The 27,729-nt window shown below is 35.3% G+C and overlaps 1 protein-coding gene across 3 annotated transcripts in view; it reads left to right on the forward strand.

Moving 5' to 3' along the window:
• LOC129570441 (follicle-stimulating hormone receptor-like) overlaps positions 1 to 27,729 on the forward strand; it is a 50,835-nt gene that overhangs the window by 11,104 nt on the left and 12,002 nt on the right. For all 3 annotated transcript variants that reach the window (XM_055450039.1, XM_055450043.1, XM_055450040.1), the window contains 3 exons: positions 22,476 to 23,902; positions 23,980 to 24,051; positions 24,265 to 24,408. In XM_055450039.1, the coding sequence (XP_055306014.1) occupies positions 23,436 to 23,902; positions 23,980 to 24,051; positions 24,265 to 24,408 (683 nt within the window). In that variant the 5' untranslated portion in view covers positions 22,476 to 23,435. The remainder of the gene's footprint in view (positions 1 to 22,475; positions 23,903 to 23,979; positions 24,052 to 24,264; positions 24,409 to 27,729) is intronic.

The following is a 27,729-nucleotide window of genomic DNA, read 5'->3' on the forward strand; positions in this document are numbered from 1 at the left end:
ACGTAGTGGGGTCACACTCGGGTGTCACTCAAAATGTTCACATTGCAAAATGCTACATTTTTTTTTGTCTCTATATCGTTTTAGAATCATATGCTGCGCACAGCATGCATTCAGACGTTTACGTTCACAACAGGCAGCAGTCTACCGTTCGTCAGCCCTTTTAAATTCGAGTCAAATGATTTGAATAGAAGTTTCAATGGGTTTTTGTCGTTGTTGTTGTTGTTTGAGTCACTGAGTTAATTTAGGTCTCATTAGCCTAACCGTAATGGTGCAACAGCAGTGCAAAACAAGCAGCACAATGTGGTCTATGTGACCGTTTTCTCGGAGGAAAAAAATCACTAATATTGATATTGAATTGAAAATTGTAGCTTTAACTGTAGTCAAACAGTAGATTTTCGGTTAAGTCAAGCACGTTATTTGGTGCACTTGGTTTTTCGACAATTTTCTACATTTTATACGATTTTTCTTGAATATTTGTCTTATTTGTCAAAAAATTCATTTCTTTAAAGAAGAATGCATCCATTTTCATGTGAAAAAAAACGTTTTTTACATCGAAATTATTCCTTTTTGCTATGAAAAATTCTTTCTTTTCATTCGAAAATTTGCGTTTTTACGCAGACAACTCATGATTTTTGCTGAAAAAATCCTGTTCTTAGACGAAAAATTCCAGTTTTCTGCAAAATAAATCGTCTTCACTTCGAGAAATGATCTTTTCAGCAAAGTCAAATGCTCTTTTTTCTCTTTGAGAACTGTCTTTTCGCCGAAAGATTAATTTTTCCACTGAAAATTTCACCGTCCTTGCAGAAAAATAACCGAAAATTATCTTTATTTTGTCAAAAATGACCTATTTTCTGAATAATTTTCTTTCCAAATCGTCTTCATAAAAAAAAAAATTCCTTACGTTGCTCTCTAAAGACTTCCAGCCGTGTATTTGTCATTTTGTTCAATTCCACTCTGCCAACATTTATTATTTCAATCTAAATTATCCATTTAAGTTTAAAATAGCTCTATCTATAAATGCGTTTACTAAACAGTCAACAACAATAATCCGTCGGATGTGTTTACTGTGATGAAGCAAAAGCATCACGTCCATATCAAGGTATAATTCATATTCATAGTTTATAAGGTTAGAGCAGCGGCTATTCAGCAGCCGTAATGCGTTTAAATCGAATGAACATAAAAAATCATCTTGCACGATGTGTTTTTTTTTCTCGCAGCAACTACCGATGCACGTCACATAAAAGCTTTCAACAAATTATCATACCATATGTTGATAGTAAAAAAAAGCATAACAAATTTGTATAGATCGTCTAAAAACGATGCATGAGACACCGGTACTTTCTTGCAACAATCCGATAAACGGTGTCGCACAAACAAAAGCATTGATGTGAACGGTTATAATAAATCGTATGCCATACGTCATTCGATATATGGGTTTATTGAAGGTGCTGCAAGTGTTGATGGTGTGCTTGATACGATGATGTGTTGATGTGTGTAACAAGTGCACGAAACATCAACAAGCGTCAGCGTGCACGTATCTCACTTGAATCCAAGAGTAAGAAACTGTATTAAAGGTGAGTGATAGCAAGCGAGAGTTGAGAGCATGAGCGACAACAAGAAAGTGTGAGTGGGAATAGGAATGAGAAACTTGGATTGGGTTGGTGTAATCTGATTTCGTGGTTACGTTCATTCGGGAGCACGTACTTGTATCATGCGCACGAATATGTGCTTTGTGCTCGACGATCTAATGTTTCGCTCTTTTGCCGAATATACACAAAAACCGTCCTTTGTACAGCAACACCGTTTCAATGAACGATGTCATGGCAAACATAAAAAAGACGCGTGCATGATTGGCATTTTGTGTGTGAGAGAGGTTTTTTTTTGCACGTCACTTCGGCTGAATATGGCAAGCACATTTGTCTCTGTCGGCATCAGTTTCACTTTTCTTTATCGTCGGCATCAGTTTTATGATGTGTCCTCTTGTCAATTGGAGTTTTTTGCTATCGTTTTTGCATGAGAAACTCTAACTGTGCAAGAAATTCGATCCAGAAGATGATTGAAATCAGAATCCATTCCGGATGATGGCAAAATTATGACAAATATACTCTCAGAAGAGCTCTTCTTTATGCAACACAATTGTCAGGGTTTTATTGAGACTTTTTTTTTCCTTTCTCGTAACATGATTGGATCTCTTGCCTGTCGTTTATTTGACGTCATGAACAACTGCTCGCGTCCCATTTATGGGATGTCTGCACTTCATCATCTCGATTACTCAACACAAATCACAACCAATCGCCTGAATTGACCACTTAACTCCCGTCAATCAGACCAATCAATTAAAATTTTAAATCAATTTTTTTCCACGTGAAAAATGAGACACGTTTTTCTTTGGTTCGGTCATTTATGCGCATAATTTCTGCTCCAAATTATGCGCATAAATGACAAAACCAGACCAATGACTTCATTATGTAATATTTATTGAGCGCGTAATTTGAGCAAAACTAATAGCCATTAATAATAATGCTGTTACGATACAAAGCAAAGAACGCACACAATGCTCACTTTCGGTGAGCGAGACGACATTTGGTTGGACAATTGGATACGCATCCACGCAATTGATACGTAATTTGAGATAAATCAAACAATGCCCATCACTTAATGTACTGGAAGCTCCAGTCTGAAACATGATATTCGATAGACTTGATTTTCCGAAACTAATATTTGCGTCGTATCAGTATACGGTTCTTATAAGAGCTTAGTATTGAATGCACATTTTACTCTGTACATAAAGTAAAGAACACAGCAAATGAGTACTGACTGATGGTACGATTTCAATACGTAGAATCTACAACTTACATTGGCGAATTGCGTCCTACTTTGCAATTTTTCACAATGCTCTACGCTACAAAGCAGGAAAACTTTTACAACGAATGCCACATGAACATGGATCAAAACAAGAGGATTCAAGGGAATTTGCCTCGTTATTACATGTCGTGAGTCAAATAAGTCAAACTTGTACTAATAATGTTCTTGCGGTTTGTTTATAGAAAAACCAGTTTTTAAAATGTTCTAAAGTTGTAACTTTTTGAGCTGGAAGCAACGTAAATTGATGCAATTTTGTTGGAATTTTTCTTTTGAACCGAACTTTTTTATGATTCTTGAAAAATACAAATACGTTTTACTTATTTATTCTTGAAAAAATCAAAATTTTCGATGAAAAAAGAAAATTTTCAGAAAATAGACGATTTTGGGAAAGGACTTTTTACCGCAACAGAAAAAACCTTTGCAAAACCGTATTAAAATAACCGTCTTAATTGCAGAAAACAATTTTCAAGGGAAGCTTTCACAGCCCAAATGAAGTACATGAAGTCAAAAGATGGGTTCTTTATTTTTTATATCCAAAAAGGGGAAAATATAAAGAGTGAAAAAAAACTGGGAAAACACGAAAATTCCATTTTATCGCCTGTATTAATCCCGGTAAACTACATTTCGTCGTATTTTGAGAAATCACACAAAATTACTCATTTTTAAGATAGGTATTGAATTCTTGGAATCTCTTCGGTGCAAATAAATTATGCACCTCCGGCGCTCACCTGACCATATATTCCACGTATTTCATTTGCAATCTACGGAATATCATCTGAAATTCACAAATTGAGTCATAAACTTGATCTTGAATTGAACTCACTTAACTGTGTCAACTCAAACTAGGCAAACAAAGCGCAAAAAGAAGAAAAACCCTTCAAGAAAAACCGAAAACAAAAAGAAACCAAAGCGAAAATGGGAAATTATTTTGTTTGCTTGTAATGAATAGTTGAATTATTGTCTAGGTTTCCTATATGTAAGCGTAAATTTATAAATATTTCCAATGAATTTCAGCCAAATATTTATGTAATTTACTTGAGCCATTCTTGAAATTGCACTGAATGACGGTTTGCGAAATGAATTTGATCATATGATCCAATGAAATGTGTAGGATATTTGTAAATGTAGAAAATGGGGGCTTGAAATTTTTATGAAAGTCGCAATGACGTTGAATGTGAACGTAGACACTGAAGCTAGGGGGGAGACACGAAACTTAAATGAGTAAAATTAGAACATTATTCAACAATAAATAGGAAAAATAGAAGAAATTATTGAGTTTGGTTTGCCATTGTTAACGCTTATGGATGTATTGTTTATTGTTTACAAAATAATCTCGTTAGGTCTTCCATAAGCGTTATATTGACAGTGTAATACGCTCTGCAACCGATTTTAATAGAAATAATAGCACAATATTAGCACTTTTGCAGCAAAACTAGAAAAATTAGAGGACATAAAGGAAAAATATATAAAATTGAATGTAACTAGACTCTACTAGAATTTGTGTCTCGCCCCTAGCACTGAAGAGTGATTAGAATGGGAGGACATGGAAGACAGAGAGAAAAGAGAGAAAAAGAAGCCCAAAATAGATGAGAAGAGTCAGAAAGACGATGTGAAATGATGATAGAGTTAAATGAAAATGAAGAAGACTTTCTTCTGGTGCAAGAAAATAAGATAGGACTACCGAGTAGTAAACATCCACGAAGTGAGAACAGGCAAAAGTTGAAGTAAGTTACGATGAAGCAAAAACTGAATCTAAACCAACCCATCAAATACAAGATGTTTTTCCTATTTTCCATGTTATCTCTTCATTTTTGCCCTTCATCTGCCATGTGTGATTTTTTCCATCCACATCCGATATGGTTCACCATATGCCTAATATGCATATCGTCATAATTGAGAAGAAAAATGAGAGTGATGTGTGAAAATGTACGGTGTTGTGTGAAAAAGAGTTTCTGTATGTGCTATGATGCTTGATGTCACGACCAAAAAAGCATGAATACGAATTTTTTTTTGCACATATTTCCTCTTTTTTCTTGAATGACACACATATTTTGGTCTCTTGTTTTTGAGCGCTTGGTTGATGTTGATAAAGCCTGTGAGTGTGTTTTTGTTGCTATGAATTGTGAGTTTGTCATGCTCCGAAAATATAATGATAATGACATTTTGATTCATTTATTTTGATGCTTTTGGGTGTGTTTTTCATTAATATTCTGTTACGCTTGAAGGGGGAGAGATTGATGTTTATGGTGTGCCGGCTATTTATTCTCTTTTTCTCTCACAAGATCGTCGGCAGTTTTTTCTTTTGTGCTTGTCAAACAGAAAAAAACTTGGGCTATTTCCGTTTTTATTCTTGGCTCAGTGTATTATTCACTGCAGTTTGGGCGCCATGTGAACCCGCTTTGGAAAATCATAAACTTTTTTCCAAAGCGGATAATCGTACGGAATCCAAGAAACGTTTTTGTTGAAACGAGACGGCAAGAAGTATTTTCTAAATGATAAGAAGATTTTTTGTGACTTTCCATAACCCATGGGTGGGTTTATTCTTGCAAGAATATACGCGATTTTCTTTGTTTTAATAAGAGATTCGTTTGTGCATGCGGTTTTTTCTGGCTCGACTTTGAATGGACTTTTTTCGACACGGCTTCAACTGTGGTATTCCGGAATCATGTGGGCGGGGAATGGATGTCCATTCATCACGATCGGCATTCGATATGCCGCCAGAGACAAAGCTAATTGATTCCGTGCCAACAGATAAATGTTTGTCAATTAGTGATCGCACTCAATAATTAATCATTCAGAATTCAATCAGCAAACACACATAATGCCACACAATGAAAGCAAACACACACACACTGCATCTCCCGTTTCGCTCTAACCGCAAACAAATCGAAAATCATTGACATGACAAAGTCAATGGAAATCACATTGGAATCAATTCGACTTCAAATGAATATCCATTGAGAGATCAAAAGCAAATGCAATTAAATTGATGCTGTAATGAATGAGAACCAACGTTTTTTTTCCGCTTCGGTCATGTTCAATCATCAATTACATGGGCAACACTCAAATGCTATCGCAACGAAACGGCTTTTTTTTTGCTCGATGTTGTCAGAATGTGACATATCCAATCGAAAAACACTTCACTCATGAAAATGCTTCGCTCTTGAAAACACGTTTTTCCCCGTGAATTGACAAACAGTTCTTATTTTCTCCCGCTCGTTGACACCGTTTACATTTCAATTCAGCGGAAGATTTTCGACGAAAAGACATTCTCCGTCCCAATGACATCTTTTTACATAAATTATTTCCATTTTTCGGTTTTCCATTGAAAAATCGTGTTTATTTTTGTTTTCATTATTTTTTTCTTGTCAAAACATGAGTACATGGGACTTATTTTCCTAATTTCCCTGCTTTCGATGATTCGTACGAAATCTTCCGAATGGAAAGCATTACAGAATGAGATATAAATAGCCGGAATTGGACGAGATGTATATGTTTATTGGAACAAAGCGTCGACTGCACAATGACAACACAGCACAGTGATGAAATGAGGAGCAAGCGTACGTGGAATCGTTACGATATGAAGGTTTGTGATGCGTGCTACGATAGAACCTCGATTGGGTTAAATGACTTTACGCATATTGAATAATAAAATTGTGTATTTAGCACACACACACACACAACAGCAACATTTTATCAATAGAATGGATGATTCAAACATATAAAAGATGAAGTATGGAAAAAGGCTAATCGAGCAAAAAATCGGAAAAAAAGGAGAAAAATTTCTCCGAAAAATCGGTATTCCACTTGAGTTTCTGGATTTTTCGGTCCACTTTGAAAAATTAATTTTCGTTTTTCGTTCGCAAATTTGCGAGATAAAATTCTGTATTGAAGTTTAACTATGTTGAACAGCCTGTGTCAGAGTCTATTGGTAAAAATGCGTACATTTTGATTAATTATTATAGAGAATTTTATTGGATGTACGCAGAGTTATGAAACAGAAGGTATATCAGTCGAAGGCAATATAATGGATCAAATTGGCGAATATCTCAAAATCTCGCATTTCGAAAAAAAAAACCTGAATCTCGTTGTACAGGAAAACCTATTGGATTGCCTAAAGCAATCACACATATTATGCGATGCTTTCAATTATAATCGTAATTTTATCCGCTGTGACATTGCGGTTTTGTAAGAATTCTCTGATTGAACATCGTTCTGAAATGAATGCCATCGCAATAAAATCGACCGAATGAACATTAAATGCAATAAATACAAGACCGTACGGAGCCTATATCATTTTCTCTCACACTCACATTTGAGCAAAAATTATTGTATTGGAAAACCATAAATTCTGTCAACAACTTTGCTTCGCTTCGGCTTCTACCTTTTCCATTGAACTCTTTGGCATCAGCCATGACATGGAATAGGCGTTTAGATTCCATTACACTGGCCACATAAATTGGATAATATAATCTTGGTTACAAATCCAAAAGACAAATCACACTAAAATATGTGCCTTGTGCTGGGCTGGTCAGCGAAACAATGTCTTTTGTGGCAATGAACTTTTGGAATGGCCTACGATGAATTGTATTTGAAATGTAGTTTTATTGCGATAACCCGATAATCAGTCAATTCCGGAGCTTTGAGCAATATTTTTGTTTGCATTGAACATTGTTCAATGAACATTCAGCACAATATAAAATGTAACGAGTTTTGCTACACAGTTCACGGCTAGATTTGGACCGAGAAATGGCTGCTTTTTCATTTCGTTTTTTTTCTTCTCTGTTCAGGATTGTTTCATTTATCAACCAAATAAGCTGATTTTTGGTAACTGTACATCTGTCAAAGGATATACATTGGCTTTCGCATCAAAGCGATAATCTTTAAATTCGCAAGTTCTGTGGAAAGTTTCCAGAATTTCGATCGAAAAATGAGCAAAACCGAGGATTTGCACCAAAATCCAGCGATAAAACTGCATTCCGACCAAAACAAATTACGATGTCAGTGATACGGCATCACTGATGCTGCAACATTAAAAATTGGACCCATTAAAAAAAATTAGTATTTGCGGCGTGTTTTTCACGTTTTATTTGCTTCTTCTCTGTGCCGCTCTTTTCGGATTCGCTTTCCTCTCTCTCCCTCTCTTTGTCTCTCTGGTTGCCTTTTTCTCTCACCAGAAACGGTTTTTAATCTTCCTCGTTTTCGCTAAACCGTTCTTTCTCTCCTTTATCCACTCGTTTTTTACCAATATTGTTTCAGCCGGTTTTTCTCCATTTTCCCTCATTTTCTTCCATTTTCTGCTTTGTGACCGCAATCCGAGTCATAAAGCTGCTGCAAAAGCATTGCGCCGATAAGTTATGATATCAATTAATTTTTGTCACAAAATATGTGTGCAAATTAACAAAAATTCGCCTCACTGAGCACATCCGCCTTATACTGAGCACATCCGCCTGATATTACTGAACAAACTGAAAACTCAAATAACAAAGTTTGCGAAACGAAACAATAACAAAAAGACGCGAAAAATGTATGTTAAGTTAGATTATGTGGTAATTAAAAGCAAATGACTCAATTAAAAGTGAAACAAAATGATTGCAGATAAAATGAGTGGATAATTCATTAATGAAGCCGCTTTGGAGGTGATGCGATATATGAACGTTTCAAACGCTAGAAAAACAGCAAAACATTTAAAATATATGAAGAAGAATGGCCGTGGATTGCAAGCATAATTCATTGTGTTGAACTCGGGAATTTAGTGTGAGTGAAATATTCGAGATAATTGCTTCTTAAATTCAGTCACTGGTACAAAATTTTAATGTTAAAAATTGTGCAGATGCTGCTGCACTGCTGCCTCTCGGTCGTTAATTTTATCTTGGCAACATTTTTATCTGTATCGTTGAGTTTTACCAAAATGAAATCATGATTTAACCCCGGCGTGCGTCATCTCCTCAAGACAACACAGAGCGCAATGCATTTAAACAATAACCGAAATTAAAATTAAACACTATCGCACGACGTATCAACATTTTCCGGTTTTCATATCGTTGCATTCGAGAAATGAGCGAACGAAAACTAGAAAATGATGAAAATCTGTAACGTAGTGCGATTGCGCTTCGTCGCGATTCTTGCATCTCGTTGCACATTTCTCGCAGAATGAGAGAGAGGAAGAGAAAAAAAGGGAGAATTAGAGGGAGAAAGAGAGAGAGATAGAGAGAGAGAGAGAGAGAGAGAGGGAAAGAGAGGGAGAAAGGAGAGAACGAAGTTTTCTGCTTGGCATTGCGTTACACAGTCTGTTGAAAATAAAACGATTATTCAGTGCTCTTCACAATTCCGACATTTGCAACAACTTTGCTATGCACAAAACATTGGCCTCGAGCGCATTTCCAGTTGCCGTTTGCATGGCAAAGTGCATGATACACTTTGATGCCATTGCATGTATGCATTTATGTAACGCAAAGTTAAACGAAGTGACACCAACTTAAACATGCAACCAATAGCAACCCAAATACAGACCAACAATGCACAAAAACACACATCGTAACTTTGCAAAATGTGTGTTACTTGAATTTGTTTGGGTGTAATATTGTTGTGCATATTTACAGCTACCGAATACACAGTACACACGCTTCGTCGACGGCGTACAACAACATCGTCAACATCCAATTTTAATCTGTTTAAAAGACATGGCTCTTCAGAATGCCCTTACCTTTTCATATTTGGTATTCTATGTCAGACGCCGTTCAATTTCACTGCTCACATCGTGACGCTGCTTTACAATTTCATCATTTTTCAACCATTTAACCAGAACAGCTGATGATGCTATGAATATTACATTCCTCATATGGTGTGTGTGTTTGAGTCATATTTACCACATAATATACCACATCCTCCATTGTTCGTCTTTACAGTTTTCCTCCATGTCTCGTCCTCCGTTTTTCTTTTTCCATCTCTCGACGAGAGATTCTCTCGTCCTCCATCACTTCTCATCCGAATTCTTGTTCTCCACCACTGTTGTCATAATCGTATTTATTTAAGTGGCAATGAGTTCGAGTCACAACGTTGTAATCCACAAATTGAACAATAATATTGAACCAATTTCGGTGTTTGTGGTTTTAAATTTCTGCACTTGAGTTATGAAGCAGAAAAATACGAATGTAAACGATAATTCGATGAAATGGTACGAAAACCCTATTACACTTTTGGAAATTGACGCATGTCTAAGTCGTTCATTCACTGAATATGGATCAAATAACAATTCTCTGAACGAACATTTTGAGGCTGTAATTGCATCATTTATTGAGCTAAAACGCCCTTTACTATCATTTTAGTTCTGACATTCGCCAAATCAGCACAGCTATTAAGTTCTCAGAATTGTCTTCGAAATGTCTAAAAACACTTTGAGTTGCAACGAATTGTTTTGTTTCATATCAAACGTGTGAAATATTCCGTACCGTGTGTTTGGTGGCTTTTCAAGCTCAACTCGAATTTAGCCTAATCTCAACTTAAAATCATTAAATTTAGCTCAAAATTATTTCATTTTACCTAAAACTGTTAGCTTGTAATTGAAATCGTTTAATTTGCCTTAGAGTATTTCAAAATTTTCCCCAAATTTGCCTGTATTTCATCTCAAAACATTAGATTCATTGAGCTGCTTTGTCATTATTTTGAAAATAGATAGATATTTGAGCTTTCTTGAAGGAAAATATTCAAAATTTCACTTTTGATGCATGAAAAGTTTAAAAGTTATAATTGTCATCCGCAATTCGTGGATCAAATTATGCATTTTCAAGCTTTTATTAGGATGAAACGTTGAAAAATCCAAGCTTGCACCTTCAAAAATCTGGTTGAGATTAGATTTTCGCTAATTTTCGTAATGAACACTGAAATGAATAACTCTCTAGTGTTGTCGTTACGTTCTTGCTATGTTCTTTCATTTTTTCTCATGTTGCTTCCTTCCATATCGCACATTTTCGAGCTCAATGCAAAGGCACCTTGATGTTGCTCTGTATTAAATATTATACAATTTTCCACAAAATTGGCTCAGATTGCGTAATCATCCATTTCAACTTACACAAAAACACTTTACCACTCTGCAAACGCTCATTCTTAAAACAAATCGGCTTGAGCAAATAGAAAAACTTGCGCGCGTGCGTGTGTATGAGAAAAGAGTCGACGACAATAATTTCACTCCATTTTGGTTGTTGTTTTAGCATCTGTAGGAAAGCAATTTCCTTATAAATTGCATGTAATTTAAAGTAAATTGTTCATCACATTTGAACGTTGAATCAACGTCGTTGATTGTATGTTCGTTATATGCCCCACCGGCGACCGACAAGTGAAATGAAGAAAAATGTGGTGGCACAATGCTCGTTCAACAAATACATTGCGCGTGCAAAGTGATCTCGGAAACGTGTTCATCGTTGACTCACTTGGTTTCTGTTGTTGTTAATAAATGAAATGAGTAAATAAGCAAGCATCATCACCGTCATCATCATGAAAGGGGTTATGAAGAAAAATACGCGGCTAAAGGAGTTTAGCGAAAAGGAAAGTTAAATTACATTGTAGAACGGTGGTTTTACCCTTAATGCGCTAGACTGATAAGAAGCCACTGTGCATATTCATCAAATTATATCACAATTAACATCAAAGTGGCAGAAATTGCATGGGAATCGCCCATGAATAAAGCGATTTCTGGTATTTTGTTAATGCTTATCGAATATGATTTAACACACTTGACAGCAACACCCGATTCGTTATCATAAAATGCAGCTCACACATGTGTGTGTGTGTGTGTGGGGGGGGGGGGGGAAGTGCTACTGTGATTCTGGTGCTGCTGCTTTTGCTCTTATTGCCTTTGCTGTCATTGCCGCTGTTTCTGCTTGTACGACTGGATGTTTTACATGCAAGGCGACGACACTGCGTTGAGATTCTGTATGAATTGAAAATAGTCGTATTTCACATGTGTCTCTTTGACTCATGCTCGTGCTGGTGTTTTGCGTCATTGTTGCAATGTCGCGCGCACGCAAAACTCTTTATATTGCACAAATTTCGATTTGATATTGTTTTTTTTTTGTTCTCTTTTGGTGACCCAATTTTTTTCTTCGCGAATAGTCAACAAACAGCTATTTGAAATAGTTGCCACAATAAAAATCATTAGTTATTCATATTGCAACCGAAAATTGCAATTTAATACGTATTACATGGATGGAGAGAGGGGTAAAAGAGTGAATTGTGCTCAACCACGATTATCCAGATTTGGTTTGGCCAAATCAAATGAAATACGATTTCCAAATACGAAACATGCGCTGCTGGCATCTAATCAAATCCTCACTTTTTCGGTTTGCATTTAATAGATTTTGCGATTAACCCCAAAACCGAATAAAATATTATATGCACAAAAAGAGACAGCTCGTACGAATCGTTTCGATTGCATCAGAGGAGAAAAACAACGTTGTAATTAAACGCTGTGTACAAATTCACAACACTTTTGAATGAACTGAAAAGAATTTTCATTGAGACCAAGTCGAAATAAAAGAAACGAAAATTATTCGTTTGTTATTTCACGCTCGTGATTCACAACAATAAATCGAACTCGCGTATTTATTTTCTAGTTTATATTCTATAGCATCGTACTGATGCATTTATAGAGATAAACTTTGTACGAAATGAATATATTCATCATCTTATGCAATATTGTCATTGTTTATTACAGTAAACCAACTAATTTATAGCGACAAATGCATTTCAATGTTACACATTTTACGGCACAACAAACGACAGCGACTCACTATTCGCTCATATGCAAATTTTTTCACTTTGATATAGCGAACGTTTGATGTACGCAACGACTGAATACTTAAAATTCTTTCCTCCGAAAATAATAATTCAACGCTTACACTTACTACGTTTCAATTTCGAAAATTGGTGGAAGAAAAAAAAGAAAGTTACTGTCAGTAACTGAATGAGAGCGATGGAAATTTTTGAAAGAGAGAGAGAGAGGGAGAGTGGGATAGTGGGGAGTGGGAGACAAAAACAGAGAAAAAGAAAAAAAAGAAAGAAAAAAACTGAAGGAAAGAAAGAGAGATGAAGAAAGAAAACGAAAAAAAGAGGGAGGAGAAAATGAAGAAAAAGATCGCTGCCATAAAACTTAAATCGACACAGACAAAGTAGTACACGACAAGTTAAGTGGAAAAATATTTGGATGATTTTGATGTTGTGATTTTATATTCCAATGTTTTCACACATGTTCATGGTGTCATGATTCAAATTGACACTTGCGACAAGTGCACGCAATAAATAAAAATAGAAGGTTGACGCGTGGTTCAAGTTGTGGAAACATGTGAAAACGAATCTTTTGGAACGATTAGGTTTTGAAATTGGTTCTGAAACGAAAAATCGGATTTTTGAACGTTGAAAAGATTGTCACTTGACTTGAATTCAAAATCGGTTAAAAAGTTATTCAACACAGATTGAACATTGAAACAGGAAAAAACTAGGAAAACACAAGCGAGAAGCTAGGGGGATTTCACTCTATGCGAATACTGCTATTCGTACGAATGCGCGAATACTTTGCCATGCATTTGAATATAAACACTCGCAAATACTGATATTCGTGCCGAATATTCGCATTCGTACGAATAACCATTTAATGTATCTATACGGCATTAGCAAATACGTCCGAATATTGCTGCGCGAATGCGAATGCACTTGACAGATTCTTATTGATTTGTTGTGTTAATCGTTGCAGCTACATTGTTTACATTAGTTTGCCAAAATGGTAAATAGTTATTTCGATCCAAATTTAATATCAATTTAAGTTGTGTTTTGTATTTTAGGGACTGGAAAATGTTATTTTCAAATTAGAAAAATATTTGAATGAAAAATTTCCGGCCGATATTATTAAAATCCTGGAATTCTGTGCATTTGAAAATGAATCATCTCTAATGTTCATTGACAACGATGCTATTATGGATATCGAGAACTATGTCATTGAAAACCCAGAAATTCTCAAAGAAACATCATACGAGAATGTGAATAAGTTTAAATTTAAACTGGGTCACCGATTGCTTATCATCCAGTTGCCACAGTTAATCAAGAATTGTAATCAAACGGAAACAAATTTGCAAAAAATCGGACACCTGCGACCGCAAATGCTTCTATTTAACGTAGCTAAGCTGCTTTTTGTATCAAATCCAGAATGTGTGAGAATTAATTGTAAAATTTCTGGTAGAGGTTCACCTAATGCACGTTGTAATTTTTCAAACACGTCTGACATCTTTCCACATGTTTGTCTGTGTTTGACACTTCATCTCAACTGAGCGCATTCGCGACGAATACATGTGCGAGTGTTTCAATACGTTTCATATGCGGAGTCACGCGAATGCTCGCGCGGCAGTACGAATACATGGTGCGAATGCAAATACTTATACTGTTTTTTGCGAATGCAGGATTCGTGCACGAATGATCATGTATTCGAATGCGAGTGAAATGCCCCTAGGCGAGAAGTCACTGAGTTTTATGTAAATTGAAATAGGTTGAGAGAGTGAGAATTTCCTATTAAATGAGAAGGTTTTTAATTTATGGAAAATTAATGATGTCCTCAAAAATACTGGAAGCAATACATCATAAATTGTTCCAAACGATTTCTAGTTATTGCGGTCACTGGGGCGATTTGCATATGAGAGCGAAAACAAGAATGAAAGAGAAGAACAAGAGCAAGAGCAAGATTAAGAACAAGAGGAAGAGGAAGTAAAAGAACAAGAGCGAGAGAAAAAGAAGGAAAGAAGGAGCAAAGATAAGGTGCGAGATAGACATAGGTAAATTAATGGAATAAAAACGCTCATTTCAAAACGTTTGAAGTGTTTGAAACTCTGTGTTCAATGAACACTGTTTATTAGGAAAACATCACTTAATTTTTCAATTGGAAGTTGTATACTGCAAATATTTTTCTAGGAAAACATAGTACTTAAAACCAAGCTTGAAACATTAATGATGGTATTTGCAAAGAAAAATTCGCAAAGTTTATATTTTAAATGAATGTAGAAAAGACTGCTTTAAATCAGACGTGGAAAAGCTTGAAAATCCAAGATAAAGGTTTGAACTGGCTAAAAGAGACGCATTCGAAATCGAATTTTGAAAATGGAGGTTAAAAATGGCTTGATGGAAAGTTTGAGACGGGTTACAACCGACAATCTGGCCCAAGTATGCTAAAAACCACCGCAAATCGTTGTTTCTTCAGCCATCACGATACTTGTCCAAACCAAAATGACTTCTCAAAATGTGCGACAAGAACATTTTCTTCAATAAAATTTCTAAATTGGCATATTTTCCTACTAACTTCGAGTAATTTACTTTGTGATTTGTGTAGAGGTGATAAAAAAAACTCCAACAAATTCATTTTCTCTTCATGAAATAATTCTTTTGGAAATGTCCGAAAAAGAAGTTCCTTCTCAATGGCGCTAATTCCATTTTACTGTTATCATATTCAGTCAAAACAATTTCTAAAAACTGTCGTTGCGATTTCAACATTTGACGCACGACGTAAATAAAAGTTGCTTTTATTTGTTCAGAATCAAAACGCAACGATAAAAAGCAACAAAGTTTAATTCAAACTAATGGCGCGCAATGAATGGTACGTGTCAAGTCCAACGTGTCCATGGTCAGTGTAATAAAATATTGCGGTGGAGTCAACATGACACATTTAATTAATATTCCGGTCTGAATTTGAAAACTCGTTTCAAATGTTTTATTAGGCAGAGCGAGAGAGAGAGAGTCAGAGCGGGGAATAAAATTTATTTTGGGACGTCACACGGCGTTGCTATGAAAGATATTAGAAATTTTAGCGGGAAAATGTACAAAGAATATAATTGAACATTCTCACTTTGAATAAATTCATTTGGACCAATTAAAGCGACGCTGCGGAAAAACATATCTTAGTTAGGAAATGAGGCGGTTCAAGTTAAAATGAGGTTAGGCTCGCATTGCCCGAAGCGTGATGCTTCATGCTATGAATAATTTTGAGTCAACGAGCATGGTTAATGTAAATTCCACGAATGATTGCTCTGTGAAAATGAGAATGACGAGGGTGAATGCTGTTCAAGAATGAGATATCAAAATTCTTTGTTTAATCCGGACTTGTTAACGGTATCTATGTGTGTGTGTTAGCTATGAATCACCAAAAACTCTTGCTCATATTTTCATATTATCTGCTCATAAAAACCGTATGTTTTGCACTAAGTAACAATAGATCAAGAGACATTTTTTGCCAATTAAAGCCACCCAGCTTCGAATGGAAGCGTTTTGTGTTAACCGGGCGACAAGCATAAAATTGCTTATATAAGCATTTAGCTCATCCGATCCCCTGTGTTCGATATAAAAAGCTCGAAAAACGAAAAATACGACGCAAAATACCCGAGGAGGGAGAAAGAAACACACATTTGACCATATTTCAGTCGTCTTTCAAACAATGAAAACCATTTTCGCTCTATTTTAAGCTTGGTATTAAAAATTTCTTGGCTTTTTATGACTGCCGGCGAAAGAAACGGCGAAAGAAAAAAACAATAAAAGAAAGTCAAAGAATGAGATTTATTCCATTGATCTCGTACGTATTTCAGAAGTAATGCTTTTATTGTCGCGCGACAGAAAGGAAGCACGACACAGAGGAATAGGGCAAGGGAGAGATGAAGAGAGAGAGAGAAAGAGAACGAAAGGAAGAATGAGGGAGAAAGGAAGAAAGAGAAACACCTACAGAATCGACACTTCGAAATAAACAATAAAACTGGGTGTTTAAGAACCGACTTAGCATTATTACCCCGCACGATTTAGCATTGACTTGGCGACGCCAAAATCGGAAATGAATGGAAATCAAGATCCGTTGCTTTGATGCCATTTGTGTTGTTTTGTCTGTGTTTTCCTTTCAGCGCTGTCTATTTAGCGATCCAAACTAACAATCTTTGATGGATTGGATTGTATCGATTCTCTAGTATTTGTGCTCGATTCGAGCGGTATTCGAAGCTCATGCTGTTCCAAGCCCAACCGGGCATGGTGCTGATTCTTTTGTTATGATGATGTGTTATTCGTTCATTATTATTTGCTTGTTAATTTTTTGTCTCTTCTGTTGTTTGCCTTCAGTGAATTTCAATCAAGTTCCTCCCTAACAATAGTTCGTAGCACCAAAAGAATTCTTCGTTTAAATTCCCCAAAAATAGCGCTTATACTTACATATTTATAAGTTATTGTACAAAAATGTTATAACTATTTGATATAAATACGGGAAAATCACCCTCTATTTTAATCATTGCAGAGCTTAAAACGTTCTTCCACAATTCCTCCAACCGTTGGAGTCCAACGTCATACATCATTCGCTGTAATACTATCAACTATTATTATTTATCAAAACCAAACATTGCGATAACTTTGCTTCTTTTTTTCGGTTCTCTCTATCTCGACTCATTCGTGGCTTCATTGCGCCGCACATATTACATCGATTGGACTTTTCACAAAGGAACCGGATACAGACCAAAAAAACATCCATTCAATAAGAACAGTTGAACCAATCGATTGAGAACGAAAAGTTTCTATGGAACAAAACAAAGAAAGTAGCACATTGGATGCGCATATCTATGTCCCGCATATGAGCACAATCGTTTTTATCATCATGTGATTTTGGATAAATGTACAAACATGCAGCGATATGAACACAGGGAGAGATTGAGAAACGAGAAACAAGAAACATAGTTTGCCCTTCCCTACAAAGAAAACTTCGGGAATTATGTTATTTATAGGTTTTTTTTCATCACTACGTCATCCAAAACTCATTTTGCAAATGGGATTCAGTAATTTCGCTGGAAATATATATTCAAATCGTTTAGATACACATAGAGAATGATTTTTATATGATTTTCGGAACATTACAAAACAGACACATTTTGGGAAAATCGAACAAATCAGAGAAAATATTCGCGATTATTATATTATTTCTGAGATATCCGATATCATGGCATAATTTATTGAACAGGCACTTGGGGATAGAGTATTGAATTGGCTCATGCATGAGTCAAATTGACATGTTAAATAATAATAATAATGGATAAATCATTATAAGAGATTTTTAGAAGATGAACATAGTTAATAATGGATAAACTTTTTGGATCAACTAGCTCGATTTGAATAACAAAAGCCCAGTCAAAAGTTGACTTTTACAGTTTTGCGTTGACTTTTAAACATAAAGTTCTCTCTCTCTCTCTCTCTTTCTTTCTTTCTCCTTCTCTTTTTCTCTCTCTTGTCAGTTTCACAACATGTGTCGTTCCTACAATCATTTTAAGTTGACATCATATTTCAAGAACAAAAATGCGTCAACAAAACAGTAAACGACAGTAGACATTTCACTTTTTCCAAAATGGGAAATGAAGTGAAATCAGTTTTTCGAAGGGGAAAACAATGAAAAAGGAAAAAAAAACTGGAATTTAATTTTCGAATGTCAATAAAGAAAAAAACAAGAAGAAAGGAAAAGAGAAATGATGAAATAAATTCGATTGATTGAAAATGAAATTGAATTAAATAGATACCTTTTACGAAATCAAACAACATGAAAGAGAATACGAATAAAAAGCATCAAAATTGAAAGAAAAAAATACCGATTTTCATTCAACAAAAAAGTTGAGTAACGTTTGCTGTTTGAATTTCATCAAAAAAAAAATCCACTCTATTCCACAAACATTTTCAATGGTGCAAAATAGCAATAATATAAATTTTCACTGGGAGCAAATCAATGTGGATCTATTTTATCAACCGAAAACTCCAAGCAATTTAATGAAATTGTGTGTGCGAGTGGGTTTTGCTGTTTGATTGAAATGTTTTTATAAACGCATATATAAACGACAAACATAAATGTATGTCTGACTGACAGTCAATTTTGGAATCATGTCAAAAAGCATGTCAAATTGCATGGTAATAGTGAGAACGAATCATGGGCGTTTATCAACTACTTGCATATGCCTGAACTACTTTTTGCTGAATCCGACCATATCACTATGACGCACCGACTCGTTTGGCAAAGTGAATGAAATCAAGTTTGTGCATACATTTCAATTTGTTGACTTTGCTGCTTAGGTTTCATAATATGAAATACCGAATTTTGTGCAATTTTCATTTGCCAGCATTGCGATTTTTCGCATGATGAGCGAGAGAATTGGATAGACCACACAGTTGGCTAAAACAGAATTCATGTCATTTTCTGTAAAAACACCATGAGAATCGCTTAAAAAGAAATCAAAATTCAATTTCGAAGCATTTTTTTTCTCGACTGATTCAAAGCTGTAGCAATGATTCATTGCCAATAAATTATGTGCTTGTTTGACCTTGGATGAAAGGCTCAGCTAGCCAGCCAGCCCAAATCGCATTACCTCAAACGATGTGCTTCGTTTGATTTACGACATACATGCTGTGGTTTGTTTTGATTTCACATCGTCATAATTCATGTCTGGACTGTATGACCGCCATGAGAATTAAGTGATAACCAAAACTGTCACGACATAAGCCACTGATTTCATGTTGCGGAATATTTTATCAGTTGTTGTCACGCACATATTTTAGTCGATTGAATGCATCGCCGTTATTTCACTATTATCATATTAATGGGAGTGTGTTAATCGAGTGCTCGCTAATTGCCAACATCATTACCATCGTTTACACATGTTCATGCTGAACGATAAAAATCGATTTGTGCACACCCGGCTTTCATCGCAATTGAAGCTTAAGGGCTTTGAATTGAATACATTAGTTCAAATTAAGCGATTAAATCGTTTGTACATGACAGAAAGACAATGAAATCCATTTGCATAATTAGATGAATGAGATGAATCTTGAAATCCATGTAAATCACTCGTTACATTTGTGATGCCTGCGGCGGAATTAAAATATGTTCAGATTAAAATGTTTGTAATTGATTAAGAATTATGAGCTTCCTTGGGTGAAAGCAGATATTTTCAGAGTTTATTTTAAGCTATTTCGATAGGAATTTAAGTGAACACATGACATCATCCATGAGCACGAATTTTTAGCCAGGGAGAATGAAAAGCTTGAGCTTTAAAGAAAGTTCGTCAAGTTTCATTGGCAAAGAAATTCTTGAAGCTTCATTCATGATATTGCTTCTTTCATTTTTACATGGAAACACGCATTTCACCATTTTTTCGATGATAAAATTGATAAAATCATATTGAGCGAAAATGAGTGTAATTAGTCTATGGCGCCGTTGGCGCTTCCTCGTCAGTCAATTTAACGCAAAATTGATTACGACCTTCTCTGATTAAATAATCTTACAAGTCGAGATTCCGGCAATATACTACATCATTTCCACCCAAATAGCTGTCAGCATTCAACTATGTGAATTGACCTTTGGATTCGACCGTACAGCGATAATTTGCGACTATGAAATCGGTTAACTTTTCAATTCTATGGGCGCTGCCATATTGAAAATTTACGTGCGATATGGTGCACGCACTCAATAGTTCCACTTATTTTAATAAGGAATCTCTATAGGTGGCGCTGCCACATCGTCATTGACATCGAGTCAAATATTGTCAAATATAATAACATTGTTTATATAGGCTTTTATCGCAGTACGGATTCGACACTTTGGAAATGAACTTTGAAACTTAATGAAAGCTGTTTGGAAGCAAATGATTCAAATCGTTTGTTCAGTTTTGAAATCTTATGGATTCAAACATCGTTGTTCCACTCGAAGTGATGGCCTCAATTGATATCCCGAAGCTAATAGAAAATTTGCGTAAATCCAGAGAAATACTCAAGCAAATCAACTTGAAGTGAGTTGACCGATTGACGCAAAAACTTGAGCGTTATTTGCATTGTGTGTCAGTAAAAGCAGCAACGGATGTCTATCAACAGAGTATCCAGCTGATTGACAGCGTCGATAAAGTGATGCCGACATATTTTCCTTTCGTTGAAAATGTTTACACGAAAAATAATTGAATTGATGCTATGTTCAACAAGCAAAGCCACTGCCACTGTTGCTGTGATGCAGGAATAGTTTCAATAATACAGCGATGACCGTAATTAAATAGGTCACATCTTCCAAGAAACGCATCAAACACTCTTGTCGAACAGTCGCTGTCCGTGATACGAACTCCATATTGAAATGATTCCATCTTCTTTTCATCATTGGTTTAAACAACGAATCATTTTCCATCTCGAAATTGCAAATCACATCCATCGATCAATCATATTTGCCGTTCATATTGTAAAGCTTATTTGAAGGACATAAAAATATTCTGTGGGTAATTAGCTTTTTAATAGACTCATTTTTTGTATGCATCCATTTGTATTTTTATATAAAATGTTGCATAGAAACTCTCCATCTCGATGAGAGAAAATAGTTTCGAAACAATTATGTTCGGCACTTAAGTTTTATGACACTCTATTTTATGCCAAGCGAATTGATGCTACAACTACTACTGTTTAATGCCGCTGCTACTTTTTGCTGCTGCTACTGCTGTACAAGTGGCAATAATAAAAATCCAAAGTATTCCATCGAAATGGACTATCATCATTGCTATAGCGTCACAGCTCACTTCAAGTGTCGTATAATCCAATTAATTTAAACGAGCTTAAACAAAGTAAAATAAATTATATTGAATTGTAATGCAGTGCCGATGCGTCGCGTTATAGCGTTTAATCGTTCTGTTTTAAGTGGCATTTTCCAGTTGAATCGGTTCAAATGTGATTGGTTCCATGGAAAAAGGCTTTTTTAATACGACGATTTTTTTTTCTTCACAATTTAATTCCAGATCTTCTTCACACTTTATTGAGTTCACGCAAAAACGATAATTTGAATGAAGTTAAAAGAGCTTCACATTCAAATTATCGTTTTTATTGAGCTTTTCTATGAACACAAAGGATTTTATGTTTTTCTAAACCCAAATTTTTTTTTGATTTCAAGCTTTTTTCAGTTTTTCTCCATTTTTCTCTCATTTTCAGTCCTTTTTATCCATAAATAAAAATCTTCATAAATAAAGATTCTTTAGTTCGAATTACGGTTCGTGACTCACGAATTGTGAACAGCTTTATTCAAATTTATGAACCAATTCTTTGTAAACACTTACATATGTTCTCAATTTATCATCATTTGATTCCAATGTTATCGTTTAAATTCCTATTTGACATCCGCAATAAAGTCGTAAACTGAGTGCCGACAAATTCGTGCATTTAATATGATAAACATTTTATTTATCTCGTTTCAAATCTACAAAAAATGTGTGAAAATGTCTATTCCGTCCAAATGTTTTTCAAATATGGTGTGAATTGTACACTATACTGTACATGTACATAGTATAAAGCATATGTCTAGCTGGTTAATCTTTTGATACTTCGCGTTAACATCACAGATTGTTGCTTTTTGCTCATGAGATACTCATTTCAATTTACATGAATGTAAAATGTGTCGCCGCATAAATTTCAGATTTATTGCACACTCGTTAATTTTAATCACATCGTAATGCATGTTTATCCATATCAAATTCATAACAATATGTATTTTATGATCCCTTTTGCCGTTGTTTGCCTTTTCATGAGTATGTCTCTTTTTTCTTTTGCAGATATGGGTCCATTCAATTTGGATATTTGGGTGCTGCCATTCAACACTGCCGCTTTGTTACTGCTTACGCCGTTAAATGCACATAACTAACAATAAAAAAATCATCCGAATTGACGCCGAGTTCAACATACACGAGTAAAAGTGGTGAAACATGCAAAAAGGATTGAAGAAGAGAAGGATTCTCTTGAAAGAAAGGGGTAGAAAACGAAAACGAGAAGGAAAAAACGCGGAAAAGTTAACGAAAAAGTGTAGCAAAGAAGAGGTTGAAAGAGAGCAAAGGTGAAAAAAAAAAATTGTGAAAACACAACAGACTGAGTGAGAGACTAAGGACGATATAGAGGAAGTGGGAGAAAAAGAAAACAAAAAAAGAAGAAAAAAGTGAGTGAGTGAAAGTGGAAGAAAAAAAAACTGACACAGATTGAAAAATAGCTTCGAAGATCGAAAAGTCGAAACAAGTGAGAAAAATCGGAAGAAAGAAATACCGAGTCGTTGCTACCGACGTTCGCTCTACCAAAAGTTTGAGTGAAAAAAAGGTTGTCTGCGAAAATATTTGTGCTCAAAAAAGAGAACAAGACGAGAAGTGAATATTCGAAATACAGTGTAATCAATCTTGTTCGTAAACACTTTGGTGACAAACTTAGTTTAACAAGTTTCAAAACGGATTGTTCAGTCGCGTGCAGTCAAATTCAATGTCAAACAATTGAAAAGTTTATGGGAAATGTGAAACTCTTGAAAAGTCTCGATACTTTTCGTGAAATTTAAGTGAAATTAATCAAGACATTCAAAATTGTCATCAAGAGAAATTGTGTTCAATCCGTTGTTTCATAAAATAAATATGAATGTTGTGCTTACGACCAGTTTTGGGCAGTATTCCATTCGGCGCAACGTTGTCACATTAATAGAGTGAACGACAGTGAGTAGAGAAAGAGAAATTGCTGGAAATAATTTTGAACGGATTGGCATGGGATGGGTGAGAGGACTTTGTGTCCTGCTCACCATAAGCGTCAATGTTGGCGTTCGAATGGCAGTTGAGCCGGCAGCTTCATCAATGTCAACATCAATGTCGAGGTCAACGCTGCCATTCGAAACGAGCACAAAATACCAGCCATTTCAATCAGCCGAAGCGGCAACGCTTAAAACCACGCCAGCAACACCACGGACGCACAAATACATCACCACTAAGGCGAAACATTCATTGAGCGAATCGGTGGTGATTCTAACACCAGATTCAGAACGACAAGCCATTGATGCTTACGACAAAGCACTGAAACAGTTTGATTCGTATGGTGTTTCAACGCGACAAACATGCAACGCATGGGAAAAACGAGGCTGCCAATGCTCTGGTACCATCGAAGAACTTACCTTATCCTGTCGAGCCATCGGCTTGAACGAAATACCAACCGAACTACCAAAGACTTTAATCAAACTGTAAGTGTTTCTTCGCAGTTTTCAATAGCAAAAGATTTTTTGCATTTTCTTATGAGATTTTTCTATTCTCCTCGCAGGGATATTAGTAACAACAATATTACAACGCTGCCAAACAAATCCTTCGAAGCTGTACCTCATTTAGAAGAACTGTGTGTACATTACATTTTTTTTCACGATTTTCAGAGGGAATTTGAAAATTGTTTATTGCCGTTTTTTATACAAGTTTATTTGAGTTTTTTGCAATCAAATTTTCACTTCATTTTCAGTGATTTGAATTAAAAATTAATTTTTTAATTTTGGATTTGATTTTTTCCTAAATATGAAATCTTTGAATTAATGAATTAATTTTGTCTTCATTTCAGCATTCTATCCGACAATAGTTTATTACATATTGATTCAGATGCATTTATAGGATTAAATGAACTAAAACGGTTATCATTACATAATTGTGGCCTTTCTGCTGTTCCCGGAAAAGCTTTAAACCATCTCAAACATTTGAATGCATTGTAAGTATTTTGAATGCCCAATTTCTTGATTCATTTCGACACGATTCTCAACATATTTGACGCGATTTTCCTGAGTGCAAACTAGGCTTTAGGAGGGGGAATGCAGACTGTGCTCGCTGCATAGATTCTGACACCAAACATTTCAGATAGGGTCAGACCAAAAATTCAAGATGGGGTCAAAAAAATAATTGAAGGTTTTTTCGGAAAAAAAAGTGAAGGCCAAAAAAAGGTCCTCAATTTTGGAAAATCAATGAGGGTTTAAAAAAAAATCAATTCTATCTAGTGTAAATGTTGCTTTCGGAACAAAATGTGAAGACCTAAAAAAAAGGTCGAAAAATCTCGATGGGTAGAAAAATTTCGTTGGGGGGTCAAATTTCGCCAGCAGGGGTCAAGATCAACGAGATCAGACTATGTCAGAATCTATGGCTTGCTGTGCATTACACAGCTTTTATTCGAATTTAACATCAAATTCACAATCTATTGAAGGAAACAGTCAACGAATTTAGAGTCGAATTTTCAATCAGCCAAAAGTTTTAAAGTAGAATGCAACGTCTTTTTGCATCGTGTTCAAATCAAGCAACTTTAAAATGAACAATTTGCAGCCATGTTCACTGTTAAAATGTTCTTAGCAACTTGAGTGTTCAGAGATTGGAAATTTCCGCATAACATTTTGTAAACACATACTCAAAGCCCAACGATCAAACTCATGACTCGTGTACTGTGATGGATTAAATTTTTTCGTTTTTCTTTTGTTGCTTATATGGAACTTAATGGAACATGACCAAAAAGGGAGAATTTTCTCCAAAATATCCAATAAACAATTTTGTAGGAGTTTAAAGCCATATCGGCTTTACCCAAAGTTTAGGTGTTTAACATGTTTTTTCAAGCTTTAGCTTTACACAATCTCGAATTGTGTTTTTTCAGAATTTTCAATTTTGAGTTTTTAGCCTTTAAGTTATTATCAGTCCGATACTCATCTTTTTCTACTCTTTTTTCAAATTTTGGGCGGGGAATTTGGCAAACACACACTGCAGACTACGTATTCGTTTTTTACTTATTCTATAATCTAATGAACATTGTGAAGTTCACAATGCGAACCAAAGACTTTGGTCCAAAGTCAAGCATATTTCGATCGATTTCCACACATTTTTATGCGTTTCTTTTTTTAGAGACAATTTTTAGCTAAAATGGTTCAATTTGTCTTGATTGAAAGTGTTTAGATTCCACAGAGTCTTTTATTTCGGTTATTATAGTCACATTAACCTATCCTATAAATAAGATAGTGAAAAATCTCTGTGAATAAAACACCAGACGTATCCATCCAAAGCCATTTCTGTTGCATATGTTATGTGTGAAGCAACAAAAATGACATACCATTTAAATGGACGCTCTCAATTGTATTGTCATTGAGATGGTTGTAATGATAGCGTCGGGAGTGATTTAACCGATTCAAACCGTATTTTCTGGTATTCTTTGGGTTTCAAACTCGTTTTTCATGACTTTTTGAACTCAGATCGACGATTCGCTTGAAAAAGAACACTTGAAATGAAACCCAAGAAAACAATTGAACAAGAGCAATGAAACTGATTGCATGACAAGCGATTAAGTGATATGAGCGGTGAAAAGTGCGTGTAAACTCACACGCAAGACATTTAATTTTTTATGTGCATGTTGCCATAAAATTGCATCTAAATCGACGCGAAATGGCTAATTCGTCCCATAGGGCTCTTTCTGTGTGGTAATCATGAGCGTTGCCATTGTGGAACCATTAAAGCCAATCGACCAAAGAGACAGACAACGCAAAACAGAGCTGAAAAAATAGCTTTGATGAAATCATGGTTATGTATAGTAAATAACCAGTAAAAGACTCAGTTTTTATGTTGACAATAACCCTTGTATCTGATACAGAAACAGAAATGAACGAATGAAGATAAAATAAATAAATAAAAGAAGAAGAAATGAACAAAAATTATTCTTGAAGAAGAAGAAGAAGAAAAGAGAAATGAAAAATCTGCTGACAAAGAACACATCTCCACCTAATGCACGCTACGGTTATGTCTTTGTTGTTACGACTTTCTATGACAATGCGACAAGAAGAATTCTCACCAACTAATTTGATTCAATGAAATTCTTAAAAATTACTCTCATCCAAAGAACAATTAAATTCATTTGCCCTTCGGGTAAACTCTTTCAATGGGTATGGCGACAAACAATATTAGATTTACTGTCGCCATTTTTTTTATATGAATCCGACGCTAAATCTAATATTTTGTGGCGATTGATCATCGTTTCTCTTTCACCAGATCACCAAACATTGTGAGTTTTGCTGGAAATAAGGGGAATTTTGTTATTGCATCACCGTTTTGCTAAAGCATGCTCATAGCTCACGATTTTCATTGCTAATTAAATGATTTCATTTCTGTCTTCGAAGATAGAGGTGAGGAAACAGGAAAATGACGTTAAAGAAATCGCGATCAATTTCAAAGAAATCATAATGAATTGTTATATTCCCCTGAAGAATTTTCAAAGTTTTCAAAGATTTCAATGGATTTGTTAGGAACGACGGAAACGTTTGACAATTTTAAAGCAAAACAACTCCTTCAAATAATTTACTTTAAATTTTTCGTTATTGGAACGACGTTTCAGGAACACCATTTAACCCGAGTCAGCGATTTGAATCCATTCAAAGTATCGGATTTCCTTTTCGGATCATAACAAAGTGTTATTCACAAATTGTGAATCACAATACACGGTTTTGTACCAAAAATTCCTTGATACTTGTAGCTTCGAAGCAATTGTTTGGCATAAAGACTCTTTCTCGGTTCTGAAGTATTTATTTTTCGTTTGATTCAACTCAAACTCAAGTTTGTGTCAAAATATTTTTGCCTTTTGCTCTCGTTTTTTTTCCGGTTGTGCAATGAACAATACATGCAGCAGAAATTCAATCAAAATTCTGGAGAGCGTGTCTACATGCAGAAGATATGATTGGATAAAAAATGACTTCAGAAGTTGTAGACGTTTGTTGTTGATAAGTCAACGAGTCGCTGTGTCATGCAAACAAAGCAAAGAAAAAAAACTTTGCAATCTTTACTCAACTCGAATGCAAGATAAATGGTTTTTATTGCCAACTTTTGTTATTTATCCATTCAAATTTATCACATAAATGCCATTCTCTGGCTCCTCTTCACAGTTGCTGAAGAAGGAGATAGAGTCTCGCTTGAGTGAATATCACTTGAACATAAAGATGTGTAATCATGAATTTACTCGGATGTTTTCTCTCTCTCTCTCTCTCTCTCTCTCTCTCTCTCTCTCTCTCTCTCT

This window comes from Sitodiplosis mosellana, unplaced genomic scaffold, assembly GCF_009176505.1.
Source record: "Sitodiplosis mosellana isolate CC-2019 unplaced genomic scaffold, AAFC_SMos_1.0 Smas_scaffold_59, whole genome shotgun sequence".
NCBI classification, from domain to species: Eukaryota; Metazoa; Arthropoda; class Insecta; order Diptera; family Cecidomyiidae; genus Sitodiplosis; species Sitodiplosis mosellana.